Below are 14,575 nucleotides of genomic sequence, written 5' to 3'. Positions count from 1 at the left end.
AAAGCTCAAACTTCCAACCTATAACTCAAGCCTGATCTGTGTGGAGGCTGCAGACAGCCTGTCCTGTCTGGGAGTGTTCCGTCTGAGAGCCTGTGATTGGGACTGTTTCCCAAAGCCGTCTGGTCTGCCCGGCCGGACATTAGCAGCTTGGGAGTAGGGACTACGGCCTGCTGCCCTCTTCCTCCACAGCCTCCCGTCTGTGCTGGGGGCCGGCGGGCTGGTCAGTGAGGCCTTGGCGTTCACTGGGCTGGGGTCCCCCGGGGGCAGGTGACTGGGTGATGTGCTCAGGCAGCTCAGCCCCTACAACCTTGCCTTGGGCCCCCTGAGCAATGCGGAAGGGGCCGCCAGCCACGGGCCGAGCAGTCTCCATGATGATTGCTATGTTACTCTGGGGCCGTGAACTTCCTCGTTCACGAGATGGAAGGCTCGGTTCTCGGGAGCATCTGAAGAAGATGCAGCCCGTTGCGGGCAGTGTGACATGAACATACAGCACATTTAATTGCTGGACCACTGGGGGGGGGGGGTCTACCCTGTACAGAAAGAGCAAGATGCTTCGCTCTGACAAACACCCAAGGCAAAGTGCTACCGAAATGCTAGGCTTCGTTCTTCTTGCAGCCCTCCGAGCAGTGGGAGCAGACTGGGACCTCGGTCAATTTACATTTCTCTGAAACAATGTTTACCTCTCATTTGAGCTTCAGATGCCCCCACAAAGCTACCACCTCAAATTCCTCATTATCTGAGAAGGGTTCTGTGGCTTTCACATAGCAGTCACCTGTGCTACATCTCGTGTGCTGGGGTGGGCGGGTTGGTATCCTCATCCCCATTTTACAGACGGGAACACTAAGGCACCACAGAGAATGGAGCCAATGGCTCGAGGCCCAGCCCACCAGCGTCCTCACTCTCCACCCGGGCCTCTCTCTAAGGTTCTCGCTCTGGCTCTGCAAGTGGCGGCTGCTCTGTGCGGGCCCCCAGTTAAAGGGGGGAAGACAGGTGTGCTGGAGCCAGATGGGGAGTGAGCCCAGAAGAGCGGGACCTGGACAACCAACAGACCAGGCTCAGGGCTGGCGAGGAAAGTGGCTCCCAAGTCCCCTGCACGTGGGCTCCGGAGGGCAGACCACACCCAAATCACCGTGTCAGCACCACCCAGAAACACATCAGAACCGCAGCAGCGTGAGGCGATGGGAGTGGGGGGAGGTGAGAGTGAGGAGGGAGGGCAGCGAGAATGAGGGAGGGAGGGCGCGGTGTTGGGCGGGGTGGGGGCTGTGCCGGGCCCTGGGGGGCAGGGAGTGGCCGGGCTGCTGACCTGTCACCAGGCTCCGGATGAGGAGGGCCTCGTCGTCCTTGTGGTACTCCAGCATGCCCTGGAAGTCCTTCTCCTTCCGCTGCACGGTCACCTGCCTGTTGAGCTCGTGCCGCCGCCTCTCACTCTGGGCTAACGTCTGGGCGGCTGCGGGGAGGAGGCGCTGGTCATGGTGGGGCGGGGGGAGGGGTCCCGGGTCCTCAAGACTGAGCCATTCCAACATGTCCACACTCACCTGTTTATCAGTGAGTGTCCTGAGCGATCAGGACAATGAAACCTCGAGGACGAGAAACAGAAACCCAAAAACGGAAGGGGGAGGACGGGGCAGAAATGAGAGGCGCCTGAGGCTGGACGGACAGACAGCCCTGCCCTCTCAGAGCCCCGTCTAGAGCGGCAGGTGGTCAGACACAGGACAGCTGTGAGGGGACCGCTGTCCTATGGGCACTGGTGTTGGGACCATGAGATGGGAAGTGGCTCCGAGCTCGGGAGGACAGGAGGGGTGATATCCCCGTGGTGAGGTGACTGAGGGAGTCAGGAGAAGGAACATTCTGGATGTTTCTAAAAGAGCAATTTCCACCTCCTTCTGACCTCTTGGGGCCAGGTTCCAATGTGGACGTTTAATCGCAGAACCTCTCTCTCTCTCTCTCTCTCTCTCTCCCTGACTCCCATAGCCTGGAGGGAGCCCCGGGCTGGGGTCTCATGCTGCGCAGCTTTCCCTCACCCCCAAGTCCTGCCTTCCCGCTCTCACCCTTCGAGGGCAGGACCACAGGGCCCGGTCATGGTCTCCCCGCTCCAGCCCTGGAGCTCGGTCAGCACCATACACCTGCTGTATTTGGGGGTCCTTTAGAGTCTGGCAAACTGAATAAGGCTGAGCTCGTGGGCTCTGAATGACTGGATCACGTGACCGGCGGCTCAGGCGCCCAGAAGCTGGTGCAGGCCGTCTGCAGGGGGCGCCTCGCAGAACACACCCGCACATACACCTTACCTTCCAGGTCCTGGACTTTCTTCATGTGAATCTTCAGTTGTTTTTTGAGTTTCTTCTCATTTTTCTCCAGCTTTTCTACCAGCTCTTTAAGGTCCTAAGAGCAGAAGGGCGCAGTGTGAGAACATTCCTGACCACGCCTGGAGGGCAAGGGGCAGAGCAGTGCGGCCTGCGACAACCTCCTGAGGACCAGGCCTGTGACTGGCTGGGAGGCCCGCCCACGCCCGGGAAGCAGCAGGTGAGTCAGAGCCCTTTCCCACAATCAAGATGGACCAACTCCTGGCTCTGGCTGCCTGGTGCCCCACGGAGCCCTGTGGTTGTCCAGGCCAAGTGTCCTCAGGTTGCCATGCCAGACCCCAGAGATACTTAGTCAGGGTTCCTGGACAGGTGGGCAGAGCCCTGGGAAGGAAGGGACAGTAGGACAGCTTGGGGGGCACTCAGCTGGAAGAGCCAACAGCGGGTGCGAGTGCCTGGAGGCCACAAGCAACACGGGGCCCTGGCCCAAGCCCCCCAGCTACCGGGCCCCTAGAACCCAGCTAGCCCTCTAGGACCTGGGACAGCCTGAGGGTCACCCCTCTTCCAGCTGGGCAGCGGCCCTGGCCAGGGAGGCAGGGTGCTCTGTCACTGTCACAGCCTCTGTGACTAGGAGTGCCGCAGAAGGCAGAGCAAACACGGCACCGTGGAACCTCAGAAACATCTGGGGACAAATTGTTAAGGCTGCTCTTCAGACGAAAGTCAGCCCAATTCTCAATCACAGGGCTACCAGCCACGGTAGACCACAGACCTAGTGAGAGACATCAGGAACTTCAAATATTTATCTTAAGAAAAAAAAGAAATTTAACAAAGCTTGTACTCAGCAAATTCAGGACAGACGAAAGGGAACACAGGGCTGGCCACAGTGGGTAGTAAACTCGGGGAGCTACCGGGCCAAAGTCCTAGAGGCTAAGGTCACGAATGGCTTATGAAAGAATGAGTTTAACCCACAAGCTTCCAGCTGCTACCAGGAAGACAACCACGTCCTCCCTTCCACACATCCTATTGTGTGCCCACGTGGTTACTGTGGCTGGAAGCCGGTCGCCTGATTCCAGAAATTCCCTGCTGCCCAGCGCTGGGGAAGCACTATTGTGCCCCAGTGACTCTGCTTACGGCCCAGCCTCTGCCCCAGTACACAGTGTGGACCCCACTCTAGAAGAGGTTTCCCGTCCGAGTTCCAGCTGTAGCCCTCCTGGTCATCTTCATCCTCGTCGGCCCACAGCCCAGGCTCCTGTTCAGGCCCAGGGCCCATGGCCGGGACTAGACTCCTAAACTGTCCAGTTAGGACCCAGCCAGCATGGATCCTCCACGGAGCACAGCCCTCCCCGTAAGCGGATCACCTACCACACCGCTTGGCCAGTGGCCCCTCCAGGGGCATGGGCTGGCAAAGGCACTTCCCACATAGCCTCCTTCCCCTGGCAGAAGCCAGTCCAATTTAATATACATACTCCTTTTCATAAGGCTGCCCACGTGCCTATGTACACACTGTGTGTGTGTGACAGACAGGGGCATGCAGATGGCGCGGGGAAGGTGGATCGTGTGTACACGAGTCCTGTGCAAGGACCTGTGGTCCGGGGCCCGCTGCCCCCGCACACGCGCAGTGTCTGGCCCAGCCGTGGAGTTTGTTCTGATCAGTAGGAAGCGGCAGAAGCGACCATGTGCAGTTCGGGGACTGGGTCCTAAGCAGCCTCCCTGTGCTGCCTTGTGGAATCAGCTGCTGCCGAAGCCCAGGGCATGAGGGGCAGACCCCACGGAGGGCCACACCGCACCGAGGTCCCAGCCCCCCGCCCAGCCAGCAGCAGGGAGCAGAGGCCAGCGGGCCCCCTGCGCCCGGCCAGAGTCCTGCCCACACACGTACTTGCTGTTCTAGCCCCAAGGTCCGGGGAGGTTGGTGGTACCGTAAGAGATGAGGGGACATCTCCACAGATCCTTGTTGGCTGGGGGTTCTAGATTCTCTGTTCCTGCTGCTGGGCCAAGGGCAAGAACTCTGTTCGTCTGGCTAAAGGCTATCCCTGCTCCCATTTCTTTCAGAACATGACTTCCCAGAGCTGGGGTCTTCCGGGAATGGCTACTCACCAGGTTCTCGGCGGCTAGCCGGGACATCTCCTGCTGGACACCGAACTCCACCTGGGCCTCCGGGGACAGCAGCAGCGTCTGGGAGAAGGTCTGCTGCTGCCTGTCCAGCTCCTCCCGCAGGGCCTCTACCTGCGCCTGGAGACGCTCCACCTCCTCCTCGTGCGTGCGGCTCTGGGCCTGGAGCTGGGCCTCCAGCAACCTGCACCGGGAGAGGGGGCGGGTGACCACGGGGCTCGGGCCAGCGCCCCAACGCGGCCCCAGACGGACATGCGGCAGGGGAGCAGCCAGGCACGGAGCAGCAGCGGCGGGGGCGGGGTGGACGGCGAGGGGAACAGATCTGCGTGCTCAGCAGGCAAGCAGGCCGGCCCGTGCTCCCCGAGGCCGGGAGGCCAGGCCAAACACGCGGCCTTGGTCATGGGCCTTTTGCTTGACTCTCTCATTCCCTTGTTCTTCTTTCTTGAGCACAGTCTGTTGCTTTGGAAATGAGAGATTGTCTCCATGCCAAAATGTCATCAGCAGAAATTTCTTATACCATCTTTTAAATAAAAGCAGCCCCATTTGCCCCAAAGCTCACAAGAATCTCCTTAAGACAAAACGCTGGCGGACTGACTAATCATTTGTACATTATCCCTGTAGTGGATTCTCTGCGGTTTGCAGGAAGGCAGACTGTTGGCCTCTTTCCTTTTTACCTTCACCACCGTTACCCCACTTTATCTCCAGCCTTATGTAGCCCTTCCCCCATCAAAACAGAAACCAAGACTATTTGTAAATGATCTGGGGGAGGTGGTTAAAGATCAACTGGGGTCATGACAAGAGGCAGCGAGACCTAGAGATGAGATGGAGGAGGAGGGGGAAGTCCCAGAAGACGAACCGAGTCCAAAAGGCCCAAGACCAGGGGTGCCAGTCACCTGGCCAGTTCTGGGACAGTACCTGCTCCATCATAATGAAGGCAAGAACTTACGGCAGGTTCCTGAGCAGCCTCCACTTCAGGGGGTTAATACTAACGGGACGAGGGCGCTGTCTTCCTGGACTTGACCTGAACCAGCTTCCTGATCCGGTCAGCTTCACAGGAACGGAAGGAACCTCAAAGCTCCCTGACATGACCACACCCATCTCTGCTGGGATGCGGATGAAGACTGACCAGGGCCCGGCTGGGCTCTCGGAGCACCCTGCTCTGGAGGCGGGGTGCAGGGGCACTATGTGTCTGCAGTTCTCCTACCATTCTGGGGTGACAACTGCTCCGAGAGAGGAGGGAGCAAGAAAGGGAAAGTCTCCGCCGCCAACTCCCAGGTGCAAGCACCACGCTTTCCCCTGCGCAGTCGGCGCCAAAGCAGTCCCAGGCGCCACGCTCGGCTCCCAGCGGCTTCCCAACGAGGGAACGCAGGTGAATGAAGAGATGGTGGAGGAATGACTGGATCACCACTCACCACAGGCAGCACTACTGAGGGAAGGCAGTCATGTGCAGACTGCAGAGAATAACTTGGAAATGACATCAGCATTTTGGAGGACATGTAATACCTGATGATGTCCACTGCTGGCTACATTAAAGGACTCACCAGCAAGCTACACATTTAACGGGAGGGCAGAGCAGAAGCAGTGGGGGCCTAGGCCCTCTGTCCCAGGGTCTAGTTCCTGATTTGTGAGTTTACGCTCACATCTTTTTGACTCTCCTTGTATAGTTGGGTGACTTAGCCCAGGGTTCTGTGTAAGGTCCCAGAGTCTCTGCCCAAGTGTCTAGCTAGGTACCTCCCTCCTGCAGGTGAGAAGACTAAGGCAGAGAGAAGCAGAGGCCCCAGCCAGTAGCAGCGCTGGGTCTGGAAGCCGGATCTCCCGAGGCAGAGGCCTGTGCTCGGTTTCATTAGTGCTTTCATGCACTCAGGTGTTCAACCACAGCTACTCTGCTGCTGGAGAGCCATGGGGAATTACCTGGTTTCACATGTGGGTCCCCCTTCCAATGAAACAAACTTCTTGATGGGTCAGGAATCTGATCTTGTTGAATAATAGCCAATATAATAATAGAAATAGCAGCTAGTGTTCATCCTGTGCTTACAACACGCCAGCCATGTGCAAAGTGCTCTCTCTGTGTTAATCCCACTGCTTATAATGACCCAGGGAAGCAGGTTCTGTTCTGAACCACATTCTACCAGCGAGGAACCGGAGACAGATGTCACCTTGCTCCCAGGTGGTGGGGCCACACTGAAACCAGAGCCAGGAAAGGAAGTAAATCAGCAAAAGCTAAGAACTATATGATTTCACACACAGGTGGGATATAAAACTGAGGCTTGTGGACACAGATAAAAGTGAAGTGGTGCCCTGGCCGGTTGGCTCAGCGGTAGAGCGTCGGCCTAGCGTGCGGAGGACCCGGGTTCGATTCCCGGTCAGGGCACACAGGAGAAGCGCCCGTTTGCTTCTCCACCCCTCCGCGCCTTCCTCTCTGTCTCTCTCTTCCCCTCCCACAGCCAAGGCTCCATTAGAGCAAAAATGGCCCGGGCGCTGGGGTTGGCTCTGTGGCCTCTGCCTCAGGCGCTAGAGTGGCTCTGGTCTCGGCAGAGCGACGCCCCAGAGGGGCAGAGCGTCGCCCCTGGTGGGCGTGCCAGGTGGATCCCGGTCGGGCGCATGTGAGAGTCTGTCTGACTGTCTCTGTTTCCAGCTACAGAAAAATGCAAAAAAAAAAAAAAAAAAAAAAAAGTGAAGTGGTCACTAGGGGGAGTAAAGAGGGACAAATCTACGCGGATGGAAAGTAACTGGACTTTGGGTGGTAGCACACAGCACAATCAACAGTTCAGATGCTACAGAGATATTTACCTAAAACTAGAGCCAGGAGAGAGGGACTCTCAAGAGCCAGCTGCCCCAGCCTGACTGGTGGTGCAGTGGACAGGGCACTGGCCTGGGATGCTACGGTCCCAGCCTGACTGGTGGTGCAGTGGGCAGGGCACTGGCCTGGGATGCTAAGGTCCCAGCCTGACTGATGGTGCAGTGGGCAGGGCACTGGCCTGGGATGCTAAGGCCCCAGCCTGACTGGTGGTGCAGTGGGCAGGGCACTGGCCTGGGATGCTAAGGTCCCAGCCTGACTGGTGGTGCAATGGACAGGGCACTGGCCTGGGATGCTACGGTCCCAGCCTGACTGGTGGTGCAGTGGACAGGGCACTGGCCTGGGATGTTAAGGCCCCAGCCTGACTGGTGGTGCAGTGGACGGGGCACTGGCCTGGGATGTTAAGGCCCCAGCCTGACTGGTGGTGCAGTGGGCAGGGCACTGGCCTGGGATGCTACAGTCCTAGCCTGACTGGTGGTGCAGTGGGCAGGGCACTGGCCTGGGATGCTAAGGCCCCAGCCTGACTGGTGGTGCAGTAGGCAGGGAACTGGCCTGGGATGCTAAGGTCCCAGCCTGACTGGTGGTGCAATGGACAGGGCACTGGCCTGGGATGCTACGGTCCCAGCCTGACTGGTGGTGCAATGGACAGGGCACTGGCCTGGGATGCTAAGGTCCCAGGTTTGAAACCCCATGGTCAATGGCTTGAGCCCAAGGTCGCTGGCTTGGTTGGAGCCCCCTAATCAAAGTACGTATGAGAAGCAATCAATGAATAAAGTGATATAACTACAAGTTGATATTTCTCATCTCCCTTCCTGTCTCTTTCTCTCAAAAAAAATAAAATTAAATTAAGAACCACTGACCCGGACTCTTATCCCCAGAAGAGATGCTCTTGTTGCTCTAATGGGACCTCCACTATTCCTCTATGTCATCTGCGGGAAGAACTTTAAAGAAGGTGCGTGAAGGTACCTGGCTCCCGTTCTAAAACTTTCTCACCTCACCGGGCCTCAGTTTCCTCTTCTGGGAAACAGGCCTGAAGACCACTGCCCCATCTCTGTTGGGGGTCTTACATGCACAAAGCTAGGCCATGGCCCCAGAAAAACCACATGCTGGCTATAAAGGTGTGACATGACCACTGGGTTGTGTTACTTCTGTGCATGTCCACCCTCCCTTGCTAAACTGCTCACCCATGGCTGAAGACCAATGGGTTATGGATTCAGACTCTGATATCAAATGGGACCGGTTCAAATTCTGGTCTCCAACTTAAGCAGCATGTTCCCTAAACCCTGTGAGTTTCCGTGTCCTCATCCCACATGTGTGTGGTGAGTCAGATTTGATACATGCAGCACAGGTAGCACAGGGCTTGTCAGCTGTTGGCTCCAGGCAGTCACGGGACAGGGACCAGCAGGCACGCGGGAAGGAGGACAGGCGCCCAGGGGTGTGGCACCCGGAGCACAGCCAACAGCACAAGTCGCCCGATGTGCTCAGCGGGTCCTGCAGTTAGGATGTCACTACACAGCACAGAAGCAGCACAGACTCAAAGCTCCAGAAATAAATTTCCACCTCAGCTTTGTTCTAAGAATAGCTGTGTGCCCGCTGCCATGTGAGATTCCCCACCATGTCTGTTCCTTCAGCCACAGAGCCAATGAGTAGGACCAAGTGTTTTCTAAGGTCCTACTGAGCCATCGAGTGTTATCACCTTGGCCCAAACAAGCAGCTTCCCACCCTCATCCACACCAGCTGGACACAGTGCCGGACAGTGGCCTGGGGGCCCACCCCCACCTTGTGGACCGTGCCCCGTGTCCTCACGTCGCTGCAGCTGAGACACAAGCGTAGACACAGCAGGCAGAACAGACAAAGCAGACAAGGGAAGAGAGGCATGTTTGACCTGGCAACTTGCTTTAGGCCTTGGTAGGCCAAGCCGAGTTCTCCATCTTCATTCAAATAGCCCCAATCCTCAGTCTTGCTAGAAACAAAGGACAGAAAGAACACAGGGCGCCCAGTGTGGAGGAAAGAGCCAGGCGGGCGGAGGAGGCAGGGGAGTCGCAGCCCCAGCGAGGCGTGGAGGCCGGAGCAGGACGGCTCAGGAGGCCGCTCCCCTTCCTCTCCCGCCTCCAGCGTGGGTGCCTGCAGACCCCAGCTCTCCCTGCCCCCCGTTCCAGTCACTGCCACGCGCTCTCCTGTGGGGCCCACCGATCTTCCCAGAGCGGAAAGCGTGGCTTCAGCAGGAGCAAAGGGCGGCTCTGGTTGGGTAATTCTGTGACCAGAAGGGGCTCGGGCCAGGTGGGCCTGCGTTCTCGCTCAGTGTTCTTTCCTCTTACCAGAGTGACTCGTTAGAAGCAAAGAGGGAGAGGCAGGAGAGTAAAAGCGGAAGGGAGGAGAGGCCAGTGGGCGCACCGTGGGAGCTGCAGGCACTGAGCACAGGCAGGCTGCCCCTGGGGCGCTGGCTCAGCACGGGCACCAGGGTCTGGAAGGAGACTATTTTGTCTACTTTCTAATGGGCATCTCTTTTATGTCACTTCTTAAGGGCAAAAACCCATGAACTCAGCTCAACTCCAGCCCTCCCTGTGGGCTTGAAAATGAAACCACTAATAAAAACCTTGTGCCAAGCAGGGTGAGAACTGAACTTCCTCCCTCGCCTTAGGGGCTGGTGTGTTAGTCCTGTTTACTCTGCCTGCAGAGCTTCTGCCCTCTCCACTTGTCCAGTGTTGGCCTGATGCCAGCAGGTCAGGCACATGTCACATGCACCTACCTCCCTGCCGCCAACCGCCCTGGGCACACAAGAGACAGAGACCGGTGGGACTGGGTGGTGAGTGGCAGGCAAACTCTGTCAGGACTCTGCTCCCTCTGCCCCCCATTCCTAGAGGGCCTCTGCTCCTGGGGAAGCTCCTGCTGGTGGATCCCAGGTTTCCTGGCTGGAGCTGAAGCCACACTGTTGGCCATAACTTTCCATCCCCAGGGCTGTTTGGCCATGGCCAGCCGTGTCCTGCCGGTCTGTTGGTCAGCTTGTGCGGGAGACCCGGGGGTTGCAGCTGCCATTACATGTCCCCGTCTCAGCCTCGTGAAGCAGGGCCCCACCTGCGGGGCTCACACAGGCTGCCCACATCACGTCAGCCCCCACTCTGAGAAGTCTGACGACAGTGGGGGTGGGGGAAGGTGGCAGTGAGCGTCCTTCCGGGGCCACTCTCCAGCTGCTGTTCCTGGGTCTGCTGTTCTGTCATGGCTTGTTCTCTCTACAGGGTGGTGGTGGGGGGTTACTGCCAACAGGTTTATCCGGCACCTCTCTGCCCAGGACTCCCGCCCCACAAATGTCCCAAGCCCTCACCTAGGCCAGGCCTCCACAGATACTGCCTTTGCGTGGGGAGTTTTTGCTGACCCCTCCTGTGCTTAGTGGTCCCATGGTTCCATTTATCCCAGCAAACCCAGGAGTGGCCTGGGCCATGTTAAGAGATGTTGACAACTTAGTACCCTGGTGTTATCACTTAGCTCATGCTTTAATGCAAAGGGGCGGCTCCCTGCTGGGAGGAAGTCCGGGCTCTGCTGTGGTCATTGTCATTCTCATTGAAGGCATGCAAGGAGCCCTCCCTCTAACCCTCTTGCTTTCTGGGTGAGGGGAGGTGGCAGGATGGAGACCACCTGCTGGACACTGACACTGGAGCTAGATCCCAGGTGGTCTCCGCAACCCTGCTGGTTGCCATGACGGACTCTCCAGCCCCAACACAGGCTCTGCAGGGAGGTGCATGTGTGTTGCTGGGCTACCCAGCAAGGACACTGGCATTAATCCCCGCACCGCCCGCCTCGGAGGGAGACACGCGGTTCTTAATTCTGTAGCACGCCAGGTGTTCGCACAGAGATAAAGCAGAGAGCTCTGCTGCCCAGCCACCCCACAGTGCTCAGGAAGTCAGGCACACGAGTAAATTAAAAACTAGCCAACCTACTCTGGGTCCACCTTTTATTCCCAGATGAAAGAGAACCAAATCCTCACCGGACCTTTTCCCTCCCCTTCCTCACACACCACTAGGGGCAAAGGCTGGGAGGCAGCGCCCCCTGGTGGGAAATAAGGAAAACTCCAGACAACTCAACTCGGGAGTTTGTTAAAATGATGCCCATCAATTAACAAATATTCATGGAGAGCCTCCTGTGTGTACACCACTGTGCTGAGCCACATTCCCAAAGAGGCCACAGACTCACACTAAGTAAGGAGGAGGAGGCAGCAAGAAACTGGCCGGAGAGGCGGACGTCTGGAGGGCAACTCCTAGCTCCGATGCTAACAAGCTGGGGGTGGGCGGGTAATCACAAGCCCGTTTCTCCCTGTGTAAAGTGGAAGTGCTCGGCTGACTTACCTGAGAGCTTCCTTTTAGCTCTATAACCTTATTAACTGTGAAGGACGTGCACTGGAAAGGCCTAGGAGAGCGTTTGCTTTCCCTCTGTGGAGACTGAAAACTAGGACCCAGCAATCGTCCGCCTGCCTGGTTTAAGGACCAGCCTCCCTGGGGCCAGAAATAGGCAGTGCTCCTGTCAGCAGGGCTGGTCAGTTTCCCATTTTGAAAATGACCACCTTGTGCTCTAAGGATGTTCTTATCTTTTGAGTTCACACCTGTACTTTCTTTTTTTTATTATTTTTTTTTATTTATTTATTTATTTTTTTTCTTTTTTCTGAAGCTGGAAACAGGGCGAGACAGTCAGACAGACTCCCGCATGCGCCCGACCGGGATCCACCCGGCACGCCCACCAGGGGCTGTGCTCTGCCCCCCAGGGGGCGATGCTCTGCCCATCCTGGGCGTCGCCATATTGCGACCAGAGCCACTCTAGCGCCTGAGGCAGAGGCCACAGAGCCATGCCCAGCGCCCGGGCCATCTTTGCTCCAATGGAGCCTTGGCTGCGGGAGGGGAAGAGAGAGACAGAGAGGAAAGCGCGGCGGAGGGGTGGAGAAGCAAATGGGCGCTTCTCCTATGTGCCCTGGCCGGGAATCGAACCCGGGTCCTCCGCACGCTAGGCCGACGCTCTACCTCTGAGCCAACCGGCCAGGGCCACACCTGTACTTTCTACCCAACTGCCCAGGCTTCCTGTGGTCTCTGCAACACGGGAAGTGGCAACCCCAACACCGCGAATAAGAGAAAAACACCTGAAATGGCAGGCCTGGCCACACGGGGGTGAACTGTTTGTGGACAAATATGATCATGCCACTGAACTACAGCGGGCAGCCATTGTGCTGATGGCTCAGGACCCACCGACTGGGGGCCGGGGGAGGTAAGGGGATGAGCACACTCCAGAAGAAAGCTGAGTTTCTAGCCACTCTGAGGAGCTGGGCAGGGTCAGCCCCTCTGCCTCCGCACAAGGGGGGCAGGGGGGCGATTGGCCGTCAACTCCGAGCCCATCCTAAGATGGCTGCACATACAGTACCTTTTCCTGGTTAAACAAGGTCCAGGCAGGTAGATTAAGGGGTGAGTAATCACGCCAGGTTTTCCTGCCCACGGCCAGGTAGCGAGATCAATGCTACTCTTTGTTTCGTGGGACCTGCTGGGTGAAGAGGGCCTGGAAGGTTTCTGGGGACCCAAGCAAATACCCGATAAAGCACCCTAAATTTTGCCTTGGAGCTCCACAGACTTGGCAAGGCCCGAATGGAATGACCAGTGGCCAAAGGAACACACCATTCCCGGAGCCAGAGCTGAGCCCCCGCCACATACCTGCTCCTCCCTAGCTGCGACCCAGTGCACGCCAGGGCTGAGGCCAGCCTGAGAGCAGCGGGCACCTGGCTGTGCCGTGCCCTTGCCCATCCCTCTCCCAGACCCCCCTCCGCAGACAGCTCCGGGCGGCCTCTAGGGGGTGCTCTGCAAACACCCGCCTGTGCCTGCGGCAGCCAGTGTCTGGAGCACAGGCCGGCTCTCTCTTCAGTTCTGCTTTTATTCAGTGGTAGTAATGATGCTGGTTTCTCTCGGTCCCCAGGATGTGAAATGAGGGAGCTTTTTGGAAGCAAAAGTGCTACGCATGTTCCTGTGGCTACTCCCAGAGCAGGCCCTCAAGACCGGCTTCTCGCCCCCAATTTGAAAGCGATAGAAAAGGCATGAATGTAAAGCTCAAAAGAGAACTCTGTAGCTATGGAAGTTACCAAGTGTAAAATGTTTTGAGCTTGGGGATCATGGACTCTCTTTAGAGAGGCTGGGATTGAGCCTGGAGGCATTTCGAATCCCTCTAGAAATGTAAGCAAACTCTTCCCAACCCCTCTCCCCCTCACCCTGCATGATACAATTGATATTCAAACCAGAACACTCTCCATTACCAGAAAGCAGTAGAAGAAAAGTAACTTTGTGTTCAAAGTACCCTTGTGGCCCGGGCGGGCAGCCCTTGTTATAACAAGACATCCTGGCCGGCTGGGCTGCAGGAATCCCCCACCCTGCCTGCTGTCCCCCTCACCACTGGGATTCACCACATCGGAAGTGAGCAAACCCATGAGTGTCACCTCCAGGTGGGCAGCACTGGGTGGGGACCTGGTTCTTCCAGGAGCAGCAGCTCCTTCCTGGACTTAACTAGTTTCACAGGCCACTGGTTTCCTATTGTAACCTGGGCTTGCTGGAAGTGGAATTATTTTAAGATGTCAGAAAAGCTGTTTTTATTTTATTACCATCATTATTGTTGCAAAAGAAGACAAATCCGGGTTATCAAGCAGCCCTTGAAAAAACCTACAGTTGGGATCGGGTCCCTGACAGACGTTTGATGAAGAAGCAGGAAGCTGATAACTGGGATGGTTCTGAAGATCAGAACAATATGCACGCTGGCTTGTCAGGACCAAGCATCCTGCGTCTTTCTTTCTTCTAAATTTTTTTCTTATTTGTCTCATTTCTTATCTTCAGCTGAGATAATTTAAAATGACTAAATCTTGACTAGCGTTAGCACTGCGAGATTCACCTTCATTTTCCCCTCTCCCTCCTGAAGGGAAAAGTATTACATCTCTCTTGCAATAAATCCAGTTTCCTGTGGGACCTGCTGATCACTGGCCCAGTGGGCTGGAGGCAGCCAGCCTGGAAGTCAGGCCTTCTGGATTCTGCCTTAACTCAGTTCCAGGCTAGCTCAACCCTTCTGGGCCTCAGTTTCCCCATCTGCAGGAAGGGGCTAGATGAAAAGACCTGGAACTCAGCACACTAAGGAGTCGGCGATGTGGTGACATTCTGGCGGACTGCACGTTGCACTCCTGGTGCCACCTACTGACACTTTCTGGAAGTGCGTGCTGTTTTCAGCAATTTCATAAAAACGCATAAGGGTGGCTCAACATTCAGAAACTTGAGGAAAGAGAGAAAGGCAGCCAGGGAAAAGGCCAGCTCCGTTTTGACAAGTGCCCCAGAGGCACAAGGAGGCAAAGATGGCAACAGTGGCGACA

General features: G+C 56.8%; 1 protein-coding gene across 2 annotated transcripts in view; it reads right to left on the bottom strand.

Moving 5' to 3' along the window:
* MYO5B (myosin VB) overlaps window positions 1–14,575 on the bottom strand; it is a 320,122-nt gene that overhangs the window by 14,906 nt on the left and 290,641 nt on the right. Inside the window, exons 30-33 of one of the 2 annotated variants that reach the window (XM_066352739.1) lie at window positions 9,089–9,166; window positions 4,392–4,590; window positions 2,286–2,379; window positions 1,304–1,447 (exon numbers count right to left, since the gene is read on the bottom strand). In XM_066352739.1, the coding sequence (XP_066208836.1) occupies window positions 1,304–1,447; window positions 2,286–2,379; window positions 4,392–4,590; window positions 9,089–9,166 (515 nt within the window). The remainder of the gene's footprint in view (window positions 1–1,303; window positions 1,448–2,285; window positions 2,380–4,391; window positions 4,591–9,088; window positions 9,167–14,575) is intronic. The other variant, XM_066352738.1, reaches the window with a different exon arrangement.

Source organism: Saccopteryx leptura, chromosome 11, assembly GCF_036850995.1.
Source record: "Saccopteryx leptura isolate mSacLep1 chromosome 11, mSacLep1_pri_phased_curated, whole genome shotgun sequence".
In the NCBI taxonomy this organism is placed as follows: Eukaryota; Metazoa; Chordata; class Mammalia; order Chiroptera; family Emballonuridae; genus Saccopteryx; species Saccopteryx leptura.
The sequence above is the reverse complement of the archived record's forward strand: the minus strand, read 5'-3'. Positions and strand labels throughout refer to the sequence as shown.